The following is a 27,597-nucleotide window of genomic DNA, read 5'->3' as shown; positions in this document are numbered from 1 at the left end:
TGCTTTGAGGGAGGCTGCTAATAGGACGCCACTGGCATTCCCTCCAGCAGCTCTGCAGCTCTGGCCACCTGCATGGCTGACCTTTCCTGGGTGTAGCACTTCATATATTTCATGAACATCAGTGCTCAGGCACTGAACTGACTGTTCCAGACTACATAAAGAACCATGAATTCTGTGCAGCAAAGTGAAAGCTCAAAGCAATGAACCCTTCGAAGTTTTTAACAACTGATTTTGTGTTCTTTATGTGAGGCAAGTTTTCAGAGTCTTACGTGGGATAGCAAAGAGAGTATTCAGAACAGCTTTTCCTCTTACCTGAAAGTCCCTTGACAGCATTTAAAAGTGAACGGGATGATTCAGTCTGGTGGCCGAGGCAGGCCTTTTATCCCGCCCACTCCAGAGTCGGTCCGTCTCTGTGCCCATGTCCTGGCAGCCTAATCAGATGGCAGATCTGTCCTTCACCTAGTTAAGGCTTTGACCGGGGAAAATTGCACCCAGGTATAAATATTGATGAGGACCCTGGCTGAGTGGGATCTTTGGCCACGTGGAAAGTTGCCAAAGATAAAATAGGGTTTGATGGGAACGGCGTGTCATTGGGCTACTAAGTCACTGGAACGACACACACTCTTCCTACCTGGTGCAGGGGAGGGGGGTCAATCAGCTCCCAATGTGTTGGCACAGTTTGAAGGGGCTTGAGATTCTTTCTCGGTGACCTGAGGTGGGGGCTGGCAGGTAAGAACAAAGCAGTGACAGCGGAGGCTGTGGGAGTTCCAAGAGGATGAGGAAGGATAATGAATCATGATCAAAGTCCCAGATGATGTGAATTGTGATGTTGGGTAGGGTTGTTTTGTTTCTGCGGCAGGGCTGGAAACCTGATTCGACATAAGCGTTGTGGGAAAGATGGGCATGGATTTGGAAGATGTCAACGCGTTGTAGGAATTGGAGAGGAAGGGAAGGTTTAGAGATGCAGGGGTTTGCATGATCCTTGTCCACGGTGATTTTTTAAGATTGATAGTATTCATCCCGAGGTGCACCACATACTCTGCAGATTGTGGACCATCTGTACATGTGAGGAGCCCTGTCGCACGGCCATAATACAGGAGGTTGGCGAGAGGAGCCGGTAACTGAACGCGCACTCCCCTGCGCCGGGTGGCGCTGCGGCAGGAGTGGAGGCGAGTTGACGCGCGGCGGTCCCCTCGGTGCAGGGCAGGGAGGCTCTTTGTCGGCGGGGAGGGCGAGGTGAGTGCGCCGGCCGAGCCCGCTTGCCGGAGCCATTTGAAGCGAGAGTCGGAGCGGGTGAAAATGCCACTGGAGAACCTGGAGGATGAGGGCCTGCCCAAGAACCCGAGCCTGGGCATTGCGCAGGCCAAGTTCCTGCTCACTTTGGACGGCCACCGAAATGACCCAAAAATGCGGAGCGAGCTGATGGAGTCGGTGAAGGAGAACAGTGAGTGGCTGCGGCGGGGGGGGATTTGCACAGTCACTGAGGCGGGGACGGAGAGGCCCGAACCTGTCGGCCCAGCCTCCAGTTCGGGGCCTAGTGCCCAGGCGGCAGTTAACACCGCCCGATTGTTCGGCCGGGGGATATATGAACCCGTGTCGGCCCCTGGGGACTCATTTCAAAGCCGGGCTGAAGTCAGGTTCGCGGCGGTGGCGGCGGTGGGAGAACGAGCGGCTCCGGCTCGCAGTGAAACCATTGCCCCAGCGGCGAGAGGTTCAGCATCGCCCTCCCCACCCCCTCAATGTCCTTCATACTCTCAGCCCTCCTTTACCCGGCTGCCGAGTTATCGCTCATTTGCCGTTGATCTGAACGTTTTTGAAGTTGCTGCTCATTTTAAGTCTTTCCCTGCTAAGGAGCCACCAGTTCCCTGGTTCATAAATCACACCAAAACCCTGAATCATTTATAATGAATGATGTTATACATCGGCCACTGGAATAGGACCACATGTTAGTTATTACTCCTGTTTTTAAAAATGCCCAAAACTTATAAATAATTAAGATTGAGTCCCGAGGAACTGGATAGTTTCGGGTGCGATCCCTGGGATCTATTAGGTGATCTTGCCCAGGAGCAAGTGTGTTATAGTTTATGCCTATTGGCGTGAGTTAATCAGGGTTCCTACTGCTCACTATCCCCTGAACTCCAGAAAACGCTAGTGTGCGAAGATTTGTACTTTGTTTTGATGCGGACGCTCATTGAAGTAGTTTGCTGGGTCTACCTGGTTAGTTGTGTGAGGCGTTGGCGAGTTGCCAACAACTATAGAACCATATGAGCCACTCATTTAAGGTACGGAAGCACAAAGGAGGGCAATGACTTATAGACTTTATTTTTGGTTAGCTGCAGATAAGCATTTTATAAACTTGCATTGATCTTGTCACATTTGTTAATCTTATGTTGAAGTATCTGTCAGGATATCTAGTCCTATATATGGAGGGGGGAGGGTGGGGAAGAGAGGAGGAAAGAAGGCAAAATTAAATTAAAACTTCCTCTTAATACTTTTTTTTCTCACGTCTGTCTTTTCTTGGGGCCAAAATGACAGTTATAAACGACTGAAATATTTCTGTCGAAGTTTGTCACCTAACCTCATTGTTGGCTTGTATTTCATTTCTATTTTCTCTACTAATAGACAATATCTTATGAACTGTGGAATACAGTTTACAGGCCAAATGGACTAATCTGATAAGTCATTTATGAAACTCAGCACCATTGGTAAAATATATTGTGTTCAGTTTAAAATATATGATAAGTCAATGTGATAAATAGTTTTGGTTAAAATTTCCATCTTTCGAACGACAGATTGTCTGCTTGTTCTGTTGCCTTGCTTCCTACTCTTTAGCATGCAGTCTTCACTATATCTGAAAAATGTTTTATGGAAGTGCTATTATTGCAAAATTAAATTAAGATTTGAAATTTTCAGATCCATGAGCCTGAGAAACAAATGAGAGGTATGTAGTGTGGCGTCATAAGTATGTTTTGTATATTCAGGTGATGCAAAGTTGTGTGTTTCTATTCAGTATGCTACACAGCAGAGTGAAGATGAAAACTGTAAAATCCCTGAATTCCAATACCTTGGTTTTGTTTTACAGATATGGCACCATACTATGAACAACTTTGTAAAGATGTTAGTTGGCCAGTAGACACAGACTTGTTGAACAAAATGAAAAGGGCAAATGAGGAAGAACTAAAACGTCTGGATGATATACTGGAAGATGCAGAAAAGAACCTCGGGGAAAGTGAAATCAGAGATGCAATGATGGCTAAGGCTGAGTATCTGTGCAGAATTGGTGACAAAGTAAGAATCTTTGCTATATTTCACACGGTGTTGGTCATTTCAATTTTTTGGGCTTGCATTCCATTTGAAAACAAGCACGGCCTGATTAGATTTATCAGCCATTGAAACTAGTTGTTTAGCTTCTGTCACCCTTCTTGGGTGTACAGAATTGAGGTGGGATACAGGGTTGAGTTGAAGGATGCGTTAAATCTGGTAATGCCCAGGTTAGCTTATTAGTTAAAATGAAAACATAGATTATGAAGGATTCCATTATGAAATGTTTATTTTTTGTTCTGCATATGCTGTGGGTTTTTTGAATTTCAGCGATGAAACCTGGAATAAAAATATCTATCATTTTGCTAGAATATAAAGTTGAAGGCAAAAGAGATTGGTTGCCCAATGAAGCTCATTCTTCAATTTTCCCATTATAACATTTTGTCTATTTATAATTGCATGATATTTCTCTAACTATATAAGATAACTTCAGAAGCTAATAATTGTGTAGTAAAATCAGGCACTTTTTGGGATGCTGGTGTATATGTTTATTTGCTCTAAAGCAGGGATGGGGAACCTACAGCCCATTGCTCAATTTCATCTGTCCCACAGAAAGATTTTCTAAAAAAAATATTTAGAACTATGACAATAGCGCCTTCAAAATAGCATTTATCATCATTGTTATAAATTTGCTTTGATAGAAGCATCAGCTAAATTATTCAATATTTAACAATATAATATTCAAATTCAGCCATCGCATTAAAACAGCAGGTGGGTTGAATGTTTCTGTATTCTCTCTAAAAGAAAAGAAAATTTGGATGATTTTTGTGTGTAGCCCGCGACTGATTTTGCTTACGTGTGAATGGCCTGTGATAAGAAAAAAGGTTCCCGCCCCTGCTCTAAAGCATGGAATGTTTGTGAGATCCAGAAGGTTTGTGTGGCTTTAATTTTACACATGCCTAGCCAGCTTTAGTCATAGCATAAACAATTGCAATACTTCAGCATTCACAACAAAAGAACCAGCATAAAACCCATAGATAACCACATCAAATTTTCTCGCTTTACAGTCATTTAAAAAAAAACAAAGAAATTATGTATTTCCTTTTTGAAACCCGTAAAGATACATATTCATTTTAGCTTGGTGTATTGCGAAGAGCAGCATCTATTCTTTTGGCATCATTCTCCCATTTTTATATTGGGATTCTGTACTGTACTGGTCTCCTGCTGGTTAATTGGATTAAGAGAAGTAATTCCAGTGGCATATAAAATTCTTAAAGGGTAGGGTAGACACTGAGAAAATGTTTCCCCTGGCTGGAGAATCTGGAATGAGGTGAGGTCACAGGCTCAGAACAAGGGATTGAGATGAAGAATTTCTTCACTCTAAGGCTGTGAATCTTGGAACTCTTCAAGCCTGAGAGCTATGGATGCTCACCCATTAAGTATATTCAAGACAGAGGTTGGTAGATTCTTGGGTACTAAGGGAATATGAGAATAGTGTGGGAAGGTGAAGTTGAGAAATAAGATTAGCCATGACCTTGTTGAATGTTGGAGCATGCTCCAAAGGCCAAATGACCTACTCCACCTCTTATTTCCTATGTTCTTAAAATACATAAGTGGACCCAGTTGCTACTGGAACAAGATAGCTTGGATGATTTACAATGGGGAGTGCCACTGACTACATAATACTCGGGTGATAGAATTCAACAGCAACACTACTGTAACAGCAATGTTAAATACCCTGTTAAGCCACCTCCATCAGCATGTGTTGTTTTTCAAACATCTTTGAACCTAGTAGATCTAAATGGTAAGTATTTAAATTACTATTTTAAAACAAAAACTTTCAGAAAAAGAAGTCCATATGGCCTTACATTCAGCACCTACTATGTGAGACACAATGTGGGTGAATTTGTGACAGGCAAAGCCCTATCACATACCACCTACAGACATAATTGAAATTCCCTGTAATAGGATTGCCCATAAGGGCAAGGATCCCATGAATTGAAATCTCATTGAAATGCATGACACAAGTGTCTAAATTAGAGTAGACATTTAATAAATTACTAACACATCTCTCATGGATTTAGAAATTGCAATTTGCCATCCATGTAACTATGTTTCTGTCCCCTGGAATTTGTGCAAACGTTTTTAAATATTGAAGGTCTTTTTCATTAGAAATGTTGATGTAAAGGGCCTGACTCCAATCATGGATTTTGCTATAATAATCGTAGTAAAATTGTTAACGTTCACCGTCGTTACTCTTCTGAAACCACACATGCCCAGTTAAACTCAGAAACCCGGAGGCTTTATTCTTATTCCTTCATTCTTTCATTGCGTGTGGACATCACTGACAAGGCCAACATTTGTTGCCCATCCCTAATTGCCCTTGAACTGAGCTAGATCATTTCACAGGGCAGTTAAGAGTCAACCGCATTGTATGAGTTCAGAGTCACATGTAGGCCAGACCAGGTAAGGATGTTTTTTTAAACAACAATTGATAGTTTCATGGTCACCATTACTGAGACTAACTTTCAATTCCAGATTTAATTAATTGAATTTAAATTCCACCATGGCAACTGGTGGAATTTAACCTGTGACCCCAGAACATTAGCCTGGGCCTCTGGAATACCAGTCCAGTTACATTACCATTACGCCACCGTCTCCTCGATGGAGTTGCTGTCAGTGATTCTACTCTACCCCAGGCGATGTGCTGTTGAGGCACCCCTTCAGCCCCATTCAGCTGAAATCTATAAACTGCTGAGAACTTTCACTCTTAGCCTTGCTATAAAAACCCTTGAAAAGTTCACACCTGTTGACTGAGGTGTGACTAGTTTTTAACAACTTGCTAAGTTTATAGTTATTGCTAAACAGCCTCTCTGGCTTCGAAAAAATAATTTTATGTTTGTTGAATGCCAGATTTGAAGTTTGGAACTCTCTTCTGCAACAAACAATTAATGCTAGATCAATTGTTAATTTTAAAACTGAGATTGGTTTTTGATAACTGAAGGTTTAAAGCGATATCAGGCAATGTTGGATAGAGGTCACAGATCAGCCACGATCTCATTGAATGGTGAAACAGGCTAAAGGGGTTAACTGGCCTCCTCATGTTCCTATGTATCATATGCCAGAAACCAAGTTGCTTACCCTTTTTAAGCATTTATTTACAGTGATACATACACCCAACCATGCATCTTCTAACCCAACAACCAGTTTTAGTCTGTTACTTTTTTTAGGGATACAAGTGAATCCCCAGTTGATGCTCACCACCTGCATGCGATTAAATACAGTTAAGATTCCCTTCTCTCTCTTTAAATCAAATAGTTTGTATATACAACTAAAATTTCAAAACAAATTAAAGAAAAGACCTCCGTATTTTGTACGAAGCAATCTGTACAATTTGATAACACCATCTCTAGGACCGCTGACAATTTCTTTGTACTTGCTTTTCTTTTCGTAAAACATACAATCAAATACTACTAATATACAATTAATACCCATGTTCCTAGATTTCTCCATTATGATATAAATTCCACATTTTAAAACTTTTTTAAAGTTTATAATATTTTATCTTCTACCTCAATCCTATGTGTATGTCCCAATCATTTATTTCACTGTGTAAAAATGTAAAATTAAAAGTGAAAGGCTTCAGTGTTTTTTCCCCCTGGTTTGCTGTAAGTGAGAATACTTCACTGTGATTAGTTGTTTACCCTGCGTGATGACATTCCTGTTGCTGGATGCCTGGACATCCCCCTGACTTGACCCCAGAGCCAAATTGGCATTAGGAAATTGGCAGTGTATGCTTCTGAGATCACTAGATCTTTGTGGGCAGCTTTCTTTCAGGTCAACAGGAATAAAATTATGACTAGTACCACCTCAATTTTGTTTCTTCCCAATCCTTCATCTGTTCTGCAGAGAAGCATGGATGCTTCAGTTAACTGTTTGTAATTTAACTATAAATTATATAAAAACCAAGTGTTTTATCAAATAAGAGCTGACTCTTATCACTGATTTACATTTTGTGCTCTGGTGTAATGATCCTGTGTCCCCTAGCCATATATCACCTGAAGATTATGATTGATCTTCATTTTCTCTATGTGGTGCCACAAGAGATTGACAAGTCATTTTGATTTTATTTATTATTCATGTCACATCTCATGGCAATTTGGAAAGTGGAGTTGCTTGCGACAAAGATTTTCTGCAGTGCAAAACTTAGGCAGTACAGTATAGTATCACCAATAGGTAGCTTCCATTTTAAATGACTGGAATTTATAATAGAGAAAGTTGACATGATTGTGAGAAAAATAAGAGCAGGAAGTAAGGATTTTTAAATTGGAAGTGTGTCCAATAGTAAGATGTAATATGTTCTAGATATTTATATCCACAATTGCAATTGTTTTCAAAGATTAACATATTTATGTAACTGTTAATTTTCTTGCCTACTTGGGGACAAAATTCATTTAGATCCAATTCTGTTGAATGATAAATTTGCCACTATTAACATTAACAATTGTCCAGTCAATTCCTTTAATAAGTAACTGAGTAGTTAATATTTCTCTTGAATAATAATAAACATGCTCAGTGTGTGATATGAAATGATAGTCATAGAGTTATTCAGCACAGAAATAGGCCCTTCAGCCCATTGTGCCTGTGCCCACCATCAAGCACCTATCTTCTCTAATCCCATTTTACAGCACTAGGCCCATAACCCTGTATGCTATGGCATTTCAAGTGTTCATCTAAATACTTCTTAAACATTGAGGGTTCCTGCCTCTACCACTCCATCAGGCAGCATGTTCAAAATTCCAACCACCCTCTGGGTGGAAAAACTTTTCCTCAAATCTCCTCTAAACCTCCTGCCCCTTACCGTAAATCTATGCATTCTGGTTATTGACACCTCTGCTAAGGGGAAAAGTTTCTTCCTATCTACCCTATCTATGCCCCTCATAATTTTGTATACTCCCTCAGCCTTCTCTGCTCTAAGGAAACAACTCTAACCTATCCAGTCTTTCTTCATAGCTGAAATGCTCCAGCCCAGGCAACATCCTGGTGAATCTCCTCTGCACCCTCTCCAGTGCAATCACATCCTTCCTGTAGTGTGGTGACCAGAACTGCGCACACTACTCCAGTTGTGGCCTAACTAGCATTTCATACAGCTCCAACATAACGTCCCTGCTCTATTATTGTATCCCTCAGCTAATAAAGGCAAGTATTCCATATGCAGCCTTAACCACTGTATCTACCTGTGTTGCTGCTTTTAAGGATCTATGGACATGTAACACCCAGGTCCCTCTGATACTCTTGTACTTCCTAGGGTACAAGCATTCATTGTGTATTCCCTTGCCTTGTTAATCCTCCCAAAATGTGTCACCTCTCACTTCTCAGGGTTAAATTCCATTTGCCACTGCTTTACCCATCTTACCAGCCCATCTATATCACCCTGTAACAGTTCTGAATCACTTTGTCTTAATGTAATTAAAAATATTTTGTTTTTAAGGACGGTGCTTTGACAGCCTTTCGGAAAACATACGACAAGACTGTGGCTCTTGGACATCGTCTAGACATTGTGTTTTACCTGCTAAGAATTGGTTTGTTTTACATGGATAATGACCTGATCACACGTAACATAGAGAAGGCTAAAAGGTACTGGATTCTTGTGCATCTATTCATTTTATTTTGGCCCACATGCATTCTGTAATATGTTCCTCCTCATATTTTGGCACTGAGCTATACGTTTAATATGTGTCGTATTTCTTCACAGCATGTACAGTATTATCAAGTGTTCAGATCTGTTCATGTGTGTTTTATGATTTGTCCTGAATATGAGGCTGTGTGTTTGGGTATATAATGCAATATGTTTGACTGTAGCATATTGAAATTTGACCTATTTAAGGAAAAGAATCACTTCTTTGCTGTAATGTATATCAGGCATGTGGTTCATGCAGTTTTGAATTTAGTTCATGTCAGTAGCAGCCTGTAGTCTAGTATATAAATCTAATAGTATAAAATGTTTTACTAAATGTGCTATTCACATAAATATGTGATGGCTGAAAATTTAGTGAAGAACTATTAGCTTTGAATGCCAGTGGGATCAACAAAGCTTCAAGGCTTTGAGACATAATTCAGACCTTTTACAATACTGTATAGGTTGAGAGATAATAGGTTTCTGATCAGGTTGACCTGGGCTGATTTTGATGTAACTGGCATAGCTTGCAGTTGCTGGCTACAGAAATTACATTGGCAGAAAGGATGTTAAAAATTACTTGCAGAAATGACAAAAAGTAAGAAGGCATTAGAATATTAAAGTGAATTTATATAAAAGATACTGATTTTTTTTTGTGTTCCCTTGCAGTTTAATTGAAGAAGGTGGTGACTGGGATAGAAGGAATCGTCTCAAAGTTTATCAAGGGATGTATTGTGTGGCAATTCGAGACTTCAAGCAGGCTGCGGAGCTATTCTTAGATACTGTCTCTACATTCACTTCCTATGAACTCATGGATTATAAAACCTTTGTAACTTATACTGTTTACGTCAGCATGATTGCATTAGATCGGCCTGACCTACGTGAAAAGGTAAGCGACGTAATGGTAAAATAATTCAGGGAAGTACATTTGTCTAGTATAGTTCCATGGATATGGAAAATTGCAACTTGCATTTGTGCTTGTACTGTAAATTTTTCAACATATGATTGAGAATGAGCTTGTTAACTCCCTTTTCAACTCCTGCCATTAATGTTTTATCTCATGCCAAACTCCCGGTCTTCATGACTCCAAGGCATTGCCCATCTGAATTTGTCCTCTGTTTTAATGCCTATATTATAATGGAAAAGTGTATTGCACTGTTGTGCTGGACACACTCAATTCAGTAATACAACCAAAAGTGCAAATTAGCAGTAGAAACGGTCCACTTGTTTTTTTTTTGATTCTTTCAAATGAAACCAGACTGGGACCAAAATCTTGGCATTGTAAAGCTGTCTTCCATCTATCTATCTGTGTTATTTCCAGTTACAGATTTCAATTTCCTCTTGCTTGAGTTTTGACAGTGTTGGGATTAAAACTCCCATTTATGCTGATCAGCCAAAGGGGAGCGGGAAACAATGTTTTGTTCTTGCTTGGTCTTATTGTATGAAGTTGGGAAACTTATTTTGGCCCTGCAATTTTTGAATGGACCATTTGTGTGCTATAAATGAATGCATGGCACAGTTACTATTAGACATAAAGAATATAGTAGCGAAAGCTATTTTTTAATTTTGACTCCCGTTACTGCATGAAAATTCATTAACTAAAACTGACTCTTTATTGCTATTAGTTAACGTTCAGTAATTCTCTTCAGGCTTGCTCCATTGAAACTGCAATTCTAAGCAAAGCTGGCCAAGCAAGTGATACATTTTGTCACAAGCAGTCTTATTCAGACCAAAAACAAAGTAAAAATTGGTTATTAGTTTGTACAATTTATATTCATTTGAATGTCTTTCATGCATTGTAGCAAATTAGCTCAGCCTAATTGGGTATGAGCCCTAGGACTTAGCACAATAATGCTATTTCATAGCTTGCAGCTTCATAGAGGTTCTCTGCTCCTACTGTTTCATCTCCTAACTCCTAGAAACAGTATCTGTAGTTTCTAATGTTGTGGGTAAATAAGATTTGCACTTGATTAGTTTTATATTTGTTTTGCTGTGTTCTCTATTTTCACAGGCTGAACTGGGTCCTTATGAAGGGAAAATCTCCAGAGCAGAAATCACCCAGAATTATTTTGCCACTTCTTTTAAGACCTGCTCAGACCCTTAAAGATATGAGTAGACATTAGCCATTTCAAAGTATATTAAAGTTGAAGCATAATAAATACAGAAGTGCAGGTAATCGGTAAAATGAAAACAAAAGCAAAATACCATGGATGTTGGAAATCTGAAAGTGCTGGAAAAGCTCAGCAGGTCTGGCGGCATCTGTGAAGAGAGAAACAGACCGATGAGTTTTCCCAGCACTTCCTGTTTTTATTGCAGGTAATCAGTGGCTGTGGGATAAAGCTTCTTTCAAACACTCAGGTACCACAGATATAAGGTGTCTCTTAAAGTAGAGCTCATCTTGGCCATGGCCCAGTGTATCCTTGACTCTTAACACAGAAGAGAAGACAAAATCAAAAGGTGCTATAAATCAGTTGCAAAAACCAGTCTCTGTTCATAGGGGTTGCTCCAGGTATCTAGCTGAGGCTTCTGCTAACTTGCAAGGAGAAAAATATAGAGTATATATTGTAAGAAAAAGACGACCTAGAGATTCCACAATCCCACATGATGGATGCCTCCGCGGCCTGGGTTTGAGCCCCATTATCCCAGAGCAAAGATAACGGACGTGTTTATACTCCTGCAATTAAGAATTGAGGAGACATTGGCTATTCCATCTGTAGCTAGAGCTTTAAACAAGCCTAGATGGCACCAGCATTCCTTGTACCTTTATATTGATTGTGATGCACCTACTCCATTCCCAAGTTGAAGAGCTAAGACCTCGCAGATAGTCATCAATCTGGAACATCGCAGGTACTGTGGGGTAAACTTCCCTGGACGTTCCGAAGATAGGACCAGGTTACCAGCATTTGTCAGTTAGCTTAGTTGGTACTGATCTCATCTTAAAAGATTGTGGTTCAAGAGCCACTACAAGCTGGAATACATAATCTAGACTGGCACTTCAATGTAGCAGTGAAGTTGTGCTGCGTTGTTGAAGCTACTATCCTTCAGATGTGCTAAACTAAGGCTTCTGTCTGCCTGCTCATCTGGCTGTAAATAATTCCTTGGCACAAGTTTAAAAAAGAGCGAGGGGTTTCCCTGGTATCCAGCCAACATCGCTCCCTCAACTGTCACCAGGGCAACACCTGGTTATTCATTAATTTGCTACTTGCATAACTCTGCTGCATTCAAATTAGCTGCCACATTTGGCTACAAAAATGATCCATTGGTTATGAAATACTTTGGGATATCCTTAGAATGTGATCAGAGTTATCTAAATGTAAATTATTTGCCCCTTTGAAATAAATTATTTTAACATTTCTATGTGCGGGATCCTGTGTAAATATAAAGGCACTGCAGTCCTCATTTCTGAAAGACAATGTTAACTCCTCAAAGGAAAGCATTAATAACTGAAGGTTATTTATTAGCATGCATCATTAGAAATTATGGCTCGTCAACAAATAATAGAAAATTGGGTGGCATGGTTTTAAATCCAACCCAGGCTGATGGGATGCAACATTTCTTGCTGACTTTAAGATCCTATGTGAAATGAGATTGGGCATTCTTAACCCGGTTCCTAGTGGGTTTGTGGCAGTGTCTTAATTTAGATGATTTGTGTAAGAATGTGGGGGTGCAGATAATCATGTTACTACAGTAAAGGCTACACTTCCGAGGTTGAGGCTGAGACACATTGTTAGGACGTGTGGAGAGATCTTTGCAATGAATTATGGCAGCATAGTGGTTATTTTACTGGACTAGAAATCCAGAGGCCTGGACAAACTATCTGGAGACCGGAATTCAAATTCCACCGTGGCAGTTGGGAAATTTAAATTCAATTACTTTTTTTAAATTCCAGATTTATTTAATTATCAGTAATGATGACCATAAAATTACAATTGTCGTAAAAGCCCATCAGATTCACCAATATTCTTTGGAAAAGGACCTGCTGTCCTTACCTCTGGTGGACCCATATGTGACTCTGGACCCATGGTCCGTCCTCTGAAATGGCCTACAAGCCACTTTGTTAAGGTGGCTCACCACCACCTTCTCAAGGGCAGTTAGGGGGATAATAAATATTGGCCTTGCCAATGTCACATTCACCCTGTGAATCAATAAAGCACCTGATTGTAGTATACCTGACCTGGGAGTGCCTTATGATAGAACTATGAAATGTTCCACATTCTAGCATTCGTACCTCACCTTGAGATAGGAAAAAATGCCAAAATCTGATCCTTTTGCTGTTTGCTAGGCCTCAGGACTCTACTTAATTCTGACAAAGGTCCCTCCATGTCCCTCTCTCATGCCCTGTCTGCAGCCTTTGACATGGCTGACCATACCATCCTCCTCTGAGGCCTCTCCACTGTTGCCCAGTTGGGTGGAACTCCTTTCACCTTCCAATCTTATCTATCAATTCATAGCCAGAATATCACTTGCAATGGCTTCTCTTCCTATTCCTGCACCGTTACCTCTGGTGTCCCCTCAAGGACCTACCCCATCCTATTTCTCATATGCATGCAGCCCCTCTGTGACATCATCTGAAAGCACATTGCTTGTTTTTACATGTATGTTGACGACACCCAGCCCTCACTCCTCATGGCGACTTCACTGTTAAATTGTCAGACTGCTTATCTGGCATCCAGTAATGGATAAGCAGAAATTTTCTCCAGTTAAATATTGGGAAAACTGAAGCCATTATTCTTGGTCCTTGCTCTGTTTCCTAGCTACCGACTCCATCCCTCTCCATGGCAACAGTCTAAGATTAAACCAGTCTATCCACAGCCTTGGTATCACATTTAATCCCGAGATGAGCTCCCAACTACATATTCACACCACCTGTAATATTGCCTATTTCTACCTTTGTGACATTGCCTTACTTCACCCCAATTCAACTCATCTGCTGAAACTCTTTCATGGTTTCGCTACTTTTAGACTTGGTGTTCTAAAATACTGCTGTCTGATCTCCCACATTCTACTTTTCGTAAACTTGAGGTTGTCCAAACCTCTGCTGCGTGTATCTTAACTCTCACCAAGTTTTGTTCACTTATCACCCTTGTCCTCGCTGACATATATTGGCGCCTGATCAAGCAAGTCTTAATTTTAAAGTTCTCATCCTTGTTTTCAATTCCCTCCATGGCTTTGCCTCTCCCTATCTCTGTAACCTCCGCCAACCCCACAACCCTCAGATATCTGTGCTGCTATAGTTTTGGCCTCTTGAGCATACGTGATTTTAATCACTTGAGAATTGGTGGCCACTCCTTCAGTTGTCTATGCTTTAAACTCTGGAATACCCGCCCTACACGCTTCTGTCTCGCTTTCTTCCTTTAAGGCACTGCTTAAAACTTACCCTCTTTGACCAAGCTTTGTCATTTGACCTAATATCTCCTTGTTTGATCATTGTCATATTTTGTTTTATAATGCTCCTGTTGAAGTGCTTGGGGATGTTTTATTGCATTAAAGGTGCTATATAAAGATAAGTTGTTCCTCTACTAAAGAGCTGGCATAGACACGATAGGCCAACTGGCCTCCTCCTCTGTTGTATCATTCTACGCTTCCATCAGTAAATTCGTAAATAAACTAACGACTATCATCTTGCAGAAAAGGGCCCAGAGGTCCAGTAATGGCACAATCCAAAGTAGCATTGTGGAGCACTCTTCACATGTTTACCAAAGATTATTTATCCCTACAACCACATCCCCCCCCAACCTCTCTCTCTCTCTCTCTATCTCTCCACCCCCCACACACACACCTTAAACCAGCTTATATTTCAACTCTTTCTTGGACTCGAACTCAAGTTCTGTCGAAGGGTCACGAGGACTCGAAACGTCAACTCTTTTCTTTTCCGCCGATGCTGCCAGACCTGCTGAGTTTTTCCAGGTAATTCTGTTTTTGTTAAAGATTATTTAAATCTGGTAAATGCACAAGCCAGAGTTTTTGACATTTCTCTTGTTGGCAGGCCATTTTACACTAGTATGTCTCCAAACAGTATTTGAATAAAGAATGAAAAATAATTACCTGCTGTTTAGGAAATGTATTATTTTGTAGATATACATACCATTCACAGAGCACAGTCTCCCAGAAAGTCTTGGGTTGGTTAATAATTTCTCATGTTAAATATGGATCAGCTTCTGGTCAAATACACCACTGGTGTTGGACAGACATTAGGGCTTGATCACTGGGTTATGTAGACTTCCATCTAGAGTGAGCTTTTTGATATTTGGTTTCTTAGAATCATTAGAGCATGGCTAACGTTTTATTGTTTTTGAAGGATACACTTTGTTTGAAGAATGGTGATGATGCTAAGGGGAAGATAACCTGTTATCATTTAAGATATTGCCTTAAGCTGGCATCGTGTTCTGTGACATAGAGGAAAAGCAGTGGGTTCAGCTGCTTATAATAGCACTTCTATATGGTAAATTATGTTGCCATTGTATGAGAACAATGCCTTACTAATCAGCAATAAAGCTGCGGGATGTTTTGGAAACTTACTATTCTGAACCATCAAAAACTTCTGTAATCTTGTAAGGGATTTTTGCAGTTTTCAGATGTAAAACAGTTTCTCCAACAGAACAGCAAAATCGTAATATGCTGATATGTTATATTTGTGCATGTAAACCAGTTTTCTGAGAGGGGCCAGGTAAGGGAAGAAGAGGAGAATTTTTATCTTAATGAATATATGTACGTAAGATTTGAATGTCAAATTTCTTTGCATTTAACTTAGAAATTGTCACTGAAAATTAACTTATACTATGGTTTCTAAAACACAAAGGAACAAGAAGTTTTTATCTGAATTTATCTAAAACGAAAAACATACATCTAATTTAAATGCTACATTTGTTTTGCGAATTTATCAAATTCAAATTTTTTTTCCATAATTCCTTTGTAAAAAGACATACGAGAACTATCAATACTTTATACATTTCTTCTGAGTGAACTTTTCCTATAAAGACCTGATTTATATCTATTCTCCCTTGAGTACTATTCATAAACTTGTGCTGTATCAATGTATAATAACCCAACACAGATTTGCAGAATGTTATTTGCTAGATGCATGTTTATAGGTGCTTGTTACCCACATTTTGACCACTTTTTACTGATGGAATTTAGTGATTGTTGCTTGTATTTCTGACCTAAATACATGATCCCATCCTGGTGATCAACACTGATTTCAAATGTGGCAAAAGCAAGAGGGACTTTTAAGTATTAGCACTTGTGTTCCAATTTACTATTACCGTTTGTTATAGTTTTGTTCTTCTGAATTCTCTTGCATTCTAGAACAGTCCCTGTGAGTTGGAAGGTAGTGAACGTTACCTCATTATTCAAGAAAGGAGGGAAAGTGAAAGCGGGGAACTGTGACCAGTTAGCTGGATGTCAGTAGAATAACAATATTAGGGACATGATAACAGGGCTGTTAGAAACTCATATGAATGTGCAGAATCAGCATGGATTTAAGAAAGGGAAATCATGTTTGACAAATCTATTCAATTTTTTGAGGTTGTAACTAGTAGGATGGATAAGGGGGAACCAGTGGATGTAGTCTATTTGAAATTTCAAAAGCATTAGATATGATATGTTGTTACACAAAATTAGGGATCTTGGGCTAATATAGAAAATATAAGCATGGATTGAGGATTGGTCAACAAATAGAAAACAGTGAGAATATAGTAGGTTGGCAGGTTGCAACTAGCAAGGCACCATAATGATCAGTGCTTGAGCCTTATTTATTTATAATCTGTAACAGTGATTTAGATCAGAGGACCAAGTATCCAAGGTTTCTGACCATACAAAGTTAGGCAGGAAAGGATTGGATGGGTTAAATGAATGGACAAGAACATGACAGATGGATATATAATGTGGAAAAGTGAAGTTACCCACTTTGGTAAGAAAAATAGAAAAACAATATTCTTAAAACAATGACAGACTAGGAAATGTTGGTATTCAGAGGGACTTGGCTGTCTTTGGACACATCACAAAGCTGACATGCAGTTAACAGCAAGCAATTAGGTAAGCAAATAATATGCTAACCTTTAATACAAAAGGATTGGTGTATGAATAAAGAAGTCTTACTGCAATTGTAAAGGATTTTGGTGAGATCACACTCAAGTACTGTATATAGTTTTGGTCTCCTTATCCAAGGAAAGTTACATTTACTTGCCTTAGAGCAAGTGCAGTGAAGATTCACAACTGATTCCTGGGATAAGGGGATGTGGCGAGATTGAGTAGGGCCTATATTCCCTAGAGTTTAGAAGAGTAAGTGATGTTGAAATATATAGCATCTTTAAGGAGTTTGATTTCCTAGAATGGTTCGTGAGTGTAAAGCTAGGGCTGGTCACGGTCTCAGAATAACGAATCAGGATTAGGAGAAATTTCTTCAAAGGGTTGTGAACCCCTGCAATTCTTTACCTCTAGAGAGCTGTGGATGTTCAGACACTAAGTATTCAAGTTTGACACTAATAGATTTAGATACTAAGGGGATTTAGGGATATAAGGCAAGTACAGGAACATGTAGATGATCAACCATGATCTTATTGCCGTCATATGCTCAAAACCTCCCCTCCTGCTTTTCTTAAATTATAATTGAATGGTATTATAGAACTGCTTTAAGCAGCACTCCTACAATATTGCCTGAGACATCTGTTGCATAAATGTCTTATTCCCTTGAGTTTAGAAGGTTGTGGATGGTCTAATTGAGGTATTTAAAAGGGTAGATACAGGCAAACTTTCCTTGGGTGGGCAAATCAAGAACAATCTTGAAATTAGAGCTGGGCATTTTTGGGATGGAAATGGTTTGTCCCACAAAAGGTAGTGCTCTACCCCAAAAGCTGTGGATTCTGAGTCAGCTAATATTTTTAAGACTGAACTTGATAGATTTTTGTCAAGTAAGTGGATAAAGGGATATCAGTTAAAGATAAATTAACGGAATTAAAGTGCAGATCAGCCATCTGCTGGAATGGGCTACTTCTGTCCTAATTGCTCACTCTTGCTCTTCATATATTTTCCTACACTTAATCTGCATATTATAATGTGGCAGATTCCACAACACAAAAGATGGGCAATTGTTTCAAAGTTGTTTGTGATGTTTCTGTTCTACCATTCCCCAGAGGGTAAAAAAGCTGGGCACAAGTCATTGAGCAAAAAAATCATACTGTATTGGATTGCTAGCCTGTATGGTCAGACTAAGCCACTCAACCTATCATCAGCAAGAACGGATGTTGGTTTCTGCTACTAGTAGTAATGTTCATTTAAATATGAGGGGGTATTGACAAAGCCCTATGTTTGGATGGCACTAAAAATGAACTTGCATTTATATAGTGCCTTTCATATCCTCAGAACTTTACAACTAATGAATTACTTTTGAAATGCAGTAATTGTTATTGAAGCAAACACTGCAATCAAGTTACTTGAGTCCCCACAACCAGCAGATGGATGACCAGACAAATTTTTTTTGGAGGAGTTGGTTAAAGAATTTTTGAGCAGGCAGGCTTGTCTTAATGTCTCATCTGAAAGCCAATGCAGCCTGCTCTATACTGCAGTAATGCGTCAACCTAAATTACTCAAACTTGTAGTGTGGCTTGAACCCACCATGCTCAGATTTGGATGAAAGAACTACCAACTGAGTCAGCCTAGGAGTCTGTGGAAGACAATGTCCTGCTAACTCATTTATCTTGCAGCTCTCCTGAATTCAGACCTCAAATTATATACTGGAAGGGCTCATCCAGTATGTTGAAACATTGTCAATCTTCTACAGTTCTAGTCTTTAATCTTTGAGTGGTTGCTTAGTAGCCCTGCAGCTGCTTAATTATACTGAGCATGCAGATCACCACAATACAAAATGTAAAGGAAAGTGATTTAAAAATATTAACCTCAATTTAATTTTTAAATCTAGGTCATCAAAGGTGCAGAGATTCTTGAAGTACTGCATAGTCTCCCAACAGTCCGGCAGTACCTATTTTCACTGTATGAGTGCCGGTACGGCGTTTTCTTCCAGTCTCTTGGTGAGTGTCCCTCTATTTAAGACCGTAAGTCATAAATGAAAAGTTGCAACCTGGGGACTAGATGTGGAGAAAGGAGCATCTGCAATGATCAAAGTAATTTCATAAAGCAAAAGGTTTAGTTGGTGCAATGAATACTTAAAAAGATTTCTGTATTGAGTCATTTTGCATAGTTTCTGTAATACATAGCGGGTTTGAGAAAGCATAAATGTTTTTCCAAGTTCCTGTCAATTTACTTTACCCTCTTTAGCTACTGTAGAACAGGAATTAAGGAAGGACTGGCTGTTTTCTGCTCACTATCGCTACTATGTACGTGAAATGAGAATTTTGGCATATAGTCAACTCCTGGAATCTTACCGTTCGTTAACGCTTACTTACATGGCAGAGGCCTTTGGTGTTGGTGTTGAGTTCATTGATCAGTAAGTTGGTTTCTATCTTGTGCTTATAACTGAAATTGTTATCCTTTAACATATAGATTGTGTTATAAAATGTTTTAGTCCAAAACCTGTTTAATTTGGTCTTAGAACCAGAAAAAAAGCTAGCTGCTCATTTTTAATCCCACTTATAGGTGCATATCAACCACCAATTTAGGCAGTGAATTCCAGGTGCCCACCATCTCTGGGTGAAAAAGTTTTTCGTGTCCCCTCCAATCCTTCTACTAATCACCCTAAATCTATGCCTCCTGGGAATTGATCCTTCGGCTAAGGGAAACTGGTCTTTCCTGTCTACCCTATCTAGGCCCCTCGACTTTGTACACATCAATTAAGTCGCGCCTCTGCTCTGAGGAAAACAACCCTAGCCTATCTGATCTTTCTTTCTTACCAGCAATTTTCAAGCCCTGGCAACATTCTTGTAAATCTCTTCTGTGCTCTTTCCAGAGCAATTATGTCCTTCCTGTAATGTGGTGACCAGAACTATACACACAAATTCCAGCTGTGACCTAACCAGCATTTTATGCTTTCTTTAATATGACATTTTGAAAACAGCATTGGATGTTAGTAACCAAACCAATGGTAAAATTCATAGCATGTAGAAAGGAGTTTTCTAAACCTCCAAATGGAGTTGGATAGGTCAGTTATAAAAATATGTATGTTGTAGGTTAGTGACCCTTTAAAGAGCTTTGGTTGTTGTCATTCATGAAAATTCTTCTACCCTTTTCCATGTAAAACAAAGACCATTTAGCTTTGTTCTTCCTATGGTTTGATTTCCTGATCCAAGATTTGTTCAAAACCAAAAATATTTTGTTAACTTTTTCCTCTGACCATACTAATTTCACAGATTTCATTCTGAATTAGATGATGGCTTTTTAAAAATAAAACAGTATTAGTAACACTTCTGAAGGAGAGGGGATTAAAGATTGTGTTATGTGCTGAGTGCAAAAATTAATGAAATATTTGCATTTGATTTGCAGGGAACTGTCTCGTTTCATTGCTGCTGGTAGACTACATTGTAAAATAGATAAAGTGAATGAAATAGTAGAAACCAACAGGTATGTAATAAAGAACATTAAAAAGGAAGTGTGGACCAACTTTAGTTTTAATTTCTTTTTACTCAAACCATTTTAATTGTTAATTTTGACCATTATTATTGCAGGCCTGACAGCAAGAACTGGCAGTACCAGGAAACCATAAAGAAAGGAGACCTACTATTGAACAGAGTCCAGAAACTGTCACGAGTAATAAATATGTAATCGGTTTAAAGGATGCTAGCTCTCAGCATATGCAATGGCCATTTAGGTTTTTGAATTGTTCTAGTTATTTCTCCAAACTTGACCTTTTAATATTTACGAATCATGGGTTTAGTTTGTGCCATTGTTAAACCTTTATGTACATGTAGTCCAAACTTTACAGTTTACTACACAGTGTAAACAATTTGAGCAACTGTATATAATAAACACCCAGAGCATGTTTTCAAGAGAGAGGCTCATGTATTTCAGATAATTGGTATATTTAAAGATTAGGCTGGAATTCCAATAATACTATCAAAGGATGTATTGTTTCTGAACTTTGATACTGGGAAATTATTAAATGTTTTCTACTGCCTTTGCATTTTTCACTTCATAATTTATGGAGAAATAATCGTTTTAAGTTGCCAACATTAACAGAAATATCCCCAACCGATTCTATTTAAGTAGCAAGGAGTCAAATAATGTTTGAGGCCAAACATGGAACTAATCTACTTATTCAATTAATCTTCCCCCTCCATACTGAAGTTCCAAAGGAGGTGAATTATAGGACAGCCAAAAGGCTGGATGAAAAGAATCTTACACAAATATAGAGAAAAAAGTGTCTGTACAAACAGCAACTTAGATACAATGAAAAAATTTAAAATGACAAACAGATGTTTAAGGATCAGTACGTTTTGGATGAAGACAAATAACTGGATTTCTAAAGCACAAGGTGGGTACAGGATACAATAAATTACAATACAATAGTTACAGCAGGAATCTATGCAATTTTTGCAATTATAAAATGCTATGAAAGATTTCGAAGAATCAAGTGCGCAATCAAAATTTGCAGATGGCAACACATCAAGGGTATAGTTAGTACTTTAGGAAGACTTGATAAAATACAAGACATTTTTTAAAAATCATTCACAGGAGGTAAGTTCAGCAATTATTGACTGTAAACTAAGTGGCTTGCTAGGTCATAGCAGGTACAGTTAAGATTCAACATTGCTGTGGGTCTGGAGTCAAATATAGGCCAGACAGGTATATTTCCTTAAAGGACTCTAGTGAACCAGATAGGTTTTTACAACACGTTGGTTGTTTTGCTACCACTAACTTTTTATTCTAGATTTAATTAATTAATTGAATTTAAATTCAGTTGCCATGGTGAGGTTTTAACTCATGGCTCTAAATTAATAGTCCAGTCACTCTACAGAATGGGTATGTAAATGGAAAATTAATTTCAATTGGTGAGGTTTTAGTAAAAATAAGGAGGCCATGTAACCCTACTGTCCTAATGGTGTAGCTGAATAAAACAGAACAGGTTCATTTCTAGGGAATTGAATTGAAAAGCAGAAGTTCTTAAACTTATTTGTGGTCTCCATAATACAAAAAGGATTGTGCCACAACAAAAGCTGCAACGGGTTTCCAAATATGATACTAAAACCAAATTGTAGAATGTGCAACTTGAGTAGTCAAGACAACTAGCAAAGATATATCCAAGAGAAAGGAATTGTGTACGTATAGGATTGGAGGAAGATCTGGGGTCTGTTTTTGTGGTGCAAATTCTTGTAGTTTTGAACTCCATGGGTAGCCAGTTCTCAATCTCAGAACTAGAACTGCATTTATTTGGGAGGATTGTTTGTCAACCCTCCCATAATTAAAAAAATGAACTTGGTATAGCCAGGTACATTTATGCTGCTACAGCACTTTTGATAAAATGGGTGAGTTAAAATGATACAGACATTGGGTGTATGGCTGAAGTGACTGTCATTTTCAGTGTTAAGCACATACTGCAAGCTAGGATTACAGATAGCTGCAATCCAGTAAAATTTGAGCTGCCAATTATCAATGTGGAATGATGGGGTGTTTTTGATAATCAACTAGTTAGGGCTGTTCAATCATGTCTTGGCCACCTTCTAGGAGTCAATAGGTGAAACAAACTTCAAGCCCAAATGGTACTATTAAACCAGTTATAGTTTGTTTGGTCTCTACCCATTTGAAACTAATAGCTTAATTAAGAACTAGGCAAGTGTCTCACTTAAGATACTTTTAATGGATGTAATAATCTAAGATAAGGTCTATCTTAGGTAGAGTTAGACATTTTCCATTCTTGCACATGTTGCCTGAAGTCTAATGCACATCAGGATTTCTCTTTTGCCTAAAACAGTACTGCTTCCTCGTGCAGGCTGAGTACTGTTACAAACAAATCATTAAAGTGATAACTTATTCAGACTTGTTATGGAATAAAAGGTGGGGAGAAAGGAGAATGACCCATTGGTTCTGTATAATACATCTGCACCCAGGGAATCACGATTTTCTAGATGACACCAAGCCACCACTACGTGACAAGGTTGGCTGCATTAAGATAGCTTCAGTTTGATCCCTGTAATAAAATCAGACACATGGACAAAATAAACTGCTTAAATTGCAACATGTATCTATTACAAAATACTGCAGATCTGGAAATCTGAAATAAAAACAAAATGCTGGAAAAACTCAGGTCTCACAGCATCTGTGGAGAGAAACAGTTAACATTTCAAGTTCATGTGATGAGCTAAAGTAGAAATATGATGGATTTATACTGTTTAGGAGGGGGTGGAACAGGATAGGTGACAACTAAGGAGAGATTGACAAAGATGTCATGGACACAAGATAGAGGGAATGTGGTGAAGAGTCAAGGTGCTGATAGTGACAAAGGTAAGAAAGCAATGTGTTAAAGCAGAACAAGGGTCAGCACTCTGAAAGCATAACATGTGTATTCACTGCTCTCAATGCGGTGGTCTCTATATCGGGGAAACCAAACAGACTGGGTAACTGCTTTGTGGAACACCTTCGCTCAGTCTGCAAGCATAACCGAGATCTTCCTGTCGTTTGCCATTTCAACATACCATCCTGCTCATGCCTGTCCTTAGCCTACTACAATGTTCCAGTGAAGTCCAATGCAAACTGGAGGAACAGCACTTCATCTTCTGATTAGGCACCATACAGCCTTCTGGACTTAACATTGAGTTCATCAACTTTCTCCTTCCTCTTGACCCCTTTTTTAATCCAATTGTTTGTTAAAATTATTTTCTTTTAATTATTTGTTCATTTTTAAAAATCTCTTCTCCCAAGCCCCCCTCCATCCATAGGGCCATCTGTCACTTATATTTTGCTTTCAGAGTGCTAACCCTTGTTCTGCCATCTACCTCTATGCCACCATCAGCACCTTTACTCTCCATCACTACCATTAACACTCCCTTTCTATTGTGTCTATGACACCTTTGTCAATTTCTCCTTAGCTGTCATATATCCTGTTCCACCAGCTCCATCCCTTCCTAAACAGTATAAAATCCATCATATTTCTACTCTTTAGCTGAGTCATACTGACTCAAAACATTAACTCAGTTTCTCTCCACAGATGCTGCCAGACGGTTGAGTTTTTCCAGCATTTTGTTTTTATTACAGTAAAAACAGCCTGTAAATAGTGTAGGTAATGATCAATTTCAAATTTCCCAACTAAGCCAAACCATGACATTCTCAGCTGTCTTAAAGCTGAATCTGAACAAAGCTTTAGTGCAATTTGTAGCACAGAATTCACATTTTAAACACATTAGATATTTTAATTCTCAAATGATACGCAAAGAATCAACAGCATTTATTATAAATAACAGTATAAATTATTTTTATTTACAGAACTTGTTACAAAACAAATAGACTATACATTTTCAAATATCGAAAGATTCTGACCCATGACATTTGTTCATGAATTATACAGCAGGCAACACAAAGTCCAGCTGATACCATAGCGACCAGGTGCGCTTGATTATGCGTACTTCGGAAACTATTCACACTTTACACAGGAGGTTGCTTTTAGAACCAGGCTCAAATAATGAGGAGAAAGATGCTTTGCTATCAGGCTTACATTCACATTTGAGATGTGTAGTGTTAAACTCTTCATTTCTGTCTATATTGCTTTTGTCATTGCAATTGTTTTAATTCCTTACATTAGATAAACCTGAATTAACAGGTCTGAGTGCCTATTCTAAGACAATACTTCTCTCCTATGTTCAGAATATTCATCTCGGCTTTTTATCTTAAAATAAATTTCATTTGAATTTGCAGTATTATAGGATCCTGTCAAGGATTTTTTTTATATATATAGGAAGACTTACTCCTGAAACATTGCATTTTGTGACTGTATTAATCCACAAAGAATTTTAGGAGATACTCAGTGAAATCCAAGATATTTCCTTTCCAAAAGGCACCATCACCTTAAATATAGCCAGGATGAGAATATTTACATTCTAGTATTAGATACTATGGGTCAAACTCAAAAGTACAATTATTTTAATGAGTCAAGTTATACAGCAATAGTGCTTTAGACCTCTTCACTGACAAAATTATTAAAACTTGGTGCTTCAATGGTACAGAAATGTAAAGGCCTTTTCTTTTGTTTTTGGCTGGTGGTACAACCACACCCGCACACATACATACAATCAGAATTTGAAAGAAATTGGTATATTCATTTCACAATTGAAAGCGATGTAATCAGTCCAAATTAATTTGTTGTTAAGGTTTAAGCACAATGAGAAACCTTAAAAATCCACAGGTGGAAAAAGCAAGCTCCTAATCAAAAACTGAACATTCAATATTTTTTTTAAATGCTCAATTTAAACAGTCGTTTTGAAGCAACTATCAGGCACTTTAAATTTTGACTAAAAGCTGCTAAAATGAAGTTAAAAATCAGTTTTTCAGATAGTGTGTCTGGGATGATCTTCTATTGAATGCAATTGTTACACTGGGAGTTAGGCAACAAATGAACATTTTATTACAGTGAAATAGTTTTGAGGCTTTCTTCTCTTCCCCTCCCCCCACTTCCAAAAAATAAATCATTTCACTCCCAAATTCCAAAATGGACAAAAGTTTTATAAAAAAGTGCCCCACAAATTTTATACTGTAGGTATTTTGTATCATTGGCTGGGCAGTGAATCTCTAAACAATAAAGGTACTTTACCTGTTATTTATTAATTCCTAAATAAATAAATACCAGATGATTTCAAAATTGTACCAAAACTGGATATAAGAAAATGACCTGTGCAAAAATACGTATTTAATATGTACAATTTTAACAAAATATGCATTCTGAAATAGGGATAGTTCCATTCGTTTGTATAATCCATTAAACAAAATTCAAAATAAAAAGTACAAAAATTGTGACACTCTTAGCTTGTTGAAAATTGGGGTAAGAAAACTGAGTTACAATTGATAACTGTCCCAAAGGAACAAGTAAGCTTCAGTAAAAGCCAGTCTTAAAAATATCTACTTGGATGCAGGTGTGCCATTTTATTACAGCAGAAAGGAGCAGCTTTCTTCTTTAATAATTTTCATAGAAGCCTTTACAACCCAAAAAGGAAATGGCATTATTACTTGGTCACCAACTTAAACTGTTCTGAGAAATTGCATATGCAACAGATGGCTTCTTTAATTGTTTTCCTGCCATTTGCCCAATGATTACAAGAGTATATTCAACTATACACTATTTCTTAAGTCTGTCTTTATAGAATTCACTACACTGTCCTCAAAAATCTATTAAAATTAATGTAACAGATTGTGTTAGTGTATGCTCACATTCTCCATACTATACACACATTGTTCCTTACATCTAGATTGGGGAGAAAGTGAAAGATGCAACATTAAATTGATGTTGTAAACATTTGCTTTCATCTGATTCCCCAATTTGTAGACCAATAGGGAAAATGTTGAAAAGTGCCCAAATTTTCAATAAAGTGGTCATTTTAAACATTTTTTGTGGAATTCTCATTTTGAAATCCCTGATTTTACACATACTCTGACATGAAAACTTACTTCTGTATCCCTTTTTATTAAAATCTTCCAGAATAGTTGCGAGTACGGATATAGTCTATTAGTGCAAAAATTATGTGGACTACAGATAGGCCAAAAGGGGAGGAAGCAGCGTACACTAAAATCTTTTTAATTTCTTACCATTTACTAAAGGCAAGACCAAGCTGCAAATGCCACTGAGCCCCAGTAGTTTGTACCATATGAATGGTACAAAATTGATTAAGCAAACGTGAATGTTTTATTCATAAAGATAAAATTGTTGCATCTATACTCCAAACATGATGCAATTTTCTTTTAGCTCAACAGTCTGCTGTATTTCTAACCAGAAAGCAGTTAGAATTTACACACAAAATTCTTAAAATTATCACCTTAAACAAAACTCTAGCATTTGCTGGACTGTAACTTCCCATTTTTGTCATTTTAGTTCCACAATTGTTTTTCTGCTCAGAAAAGCCAAGATTTGCAGATTTAACAAAAATAAAACAGTAACTTCAAAAATAACTACCTGACACAAGTCATCATACTTGGCAAATGTTTAGCTCAATTGTAGACACTGTACACACAAATCTAATGAAAAAATAAATACAACATATCTGCTTTGTGATACAAATTTCCAGTAGATGCCAAGGGCCTTTAGAACAAAGAAACATCCCATTAACTTAATTTGTCATTATGCTTATGCTTAAACTCTTGGCAGTTCTGAATCCAAAACTGTTCAGCAATACACCTGTCAGTGGAAAATAGTTTAAAAACTGCTTCTTTGCATAAATCTCAGATCAGTAGTCATTCTTCTAAACCCAATGTTTAATACTGATTTGAACAGTTGCAGTGGCCAAATTTTATCTAGGTGTCCATGTCAATTCAATTTGAAATGTGCCACTATAGAAGGTGGCATTTCCACAAACTTGGCTTCAGAGCCTGTATACAGTTTTGATTCTGCTATCCACAGTACCTCCAGACCTGAGGGACAAGGGAAGTTGAGATAATTCAAAGGCCTCTTAGAGTTCAGAGCGCCTGTTTTTTTAAAAAAAAACAAAAAAGATGTCCAGTTTATTCCAGAAGAGCATTCATTATCAAGGTCGAGCCTTTGGCTGCAAAATAAAGAAAAGCTTATTAACCACCAA

At 38.2% G+C, this 27,597-nt stretch overlaps 2 protein-coding genes across 4 annotated transcripts in view; one reads left to right on the top strand and one right to left on the bottom strand.

The window, feature by feature from the left end:
* Window positions 1-1,211: 1,211 nt before the first annotated feature.
* On the top strand, window positions 1,212-21,002 carry psmd6 (proteasome 26S subunit, non-ATPase 6). Its single transcript, XM_041191585.1, has 8 exons — window positions 1,212-1,444; window positions 3,083-3,288; window positions 8,753-8,898; window positions 9,608-9,827; window positions 18,855-18,963; window positions 19,211-19,379; window positions 20,372-20,449; window positions 20,554-21,002. Exons 1-8 carry the CDS (start codon window positions 1,300-1,302, stop codon window positions 20,648-20,650), a joined length of 1,170 nt encoding a protein of 389 aa, XP_041047519.1. The 5' UTR covers window positions 1,212-1,299; the 3' UTR covers window positions 20,651-21,002.
* A 3,240-nt stretch (window positions 21,003-24,242) lies between these two features.
* The window catches only part of LOC121280301 (ataxin-7), a 136,620-nt gene continuing 133,265 nt past the window's right edge, over window positions 24,243-27,597 (bottom strand). For all 3 annotated transcript variants that reach the window (XM_041192161.1, XM_041192159.1, XM_041192160.1), the window contains one exon: window positions 24,243-27,564. In XM_041192161.1, the coding sequence (XP_041048095.1) occupies window positions 27,547-27,564 (18 nt within the window). In that variant the 3' untranslated portion in view covers window positions 24,243-27,546. The remainder of the gene's footprint in view (window positions 27,565-27,597) is intronic.

The sequence above is a fragment of the Carcharodon carcharias genome, chromosome 7 (assembly GCF_017639515.1).
Source record: "Carcharodon carcharias isolate sCarCar2 chromosome 7, sCarCar2.pri, whole genome shotgun sequence".
NCBI lineage: Eukaryota > Metazoa > Chordata > Chondrichthyes > Lamniformes > Lamnidae > Carcharodon > Carcharodon carcharias.
The sequence above is the reverse complement of the archived record's forward strand: the minus strand, read 5'-3'. Positions and strand labels throughout refer to the sequence as shown.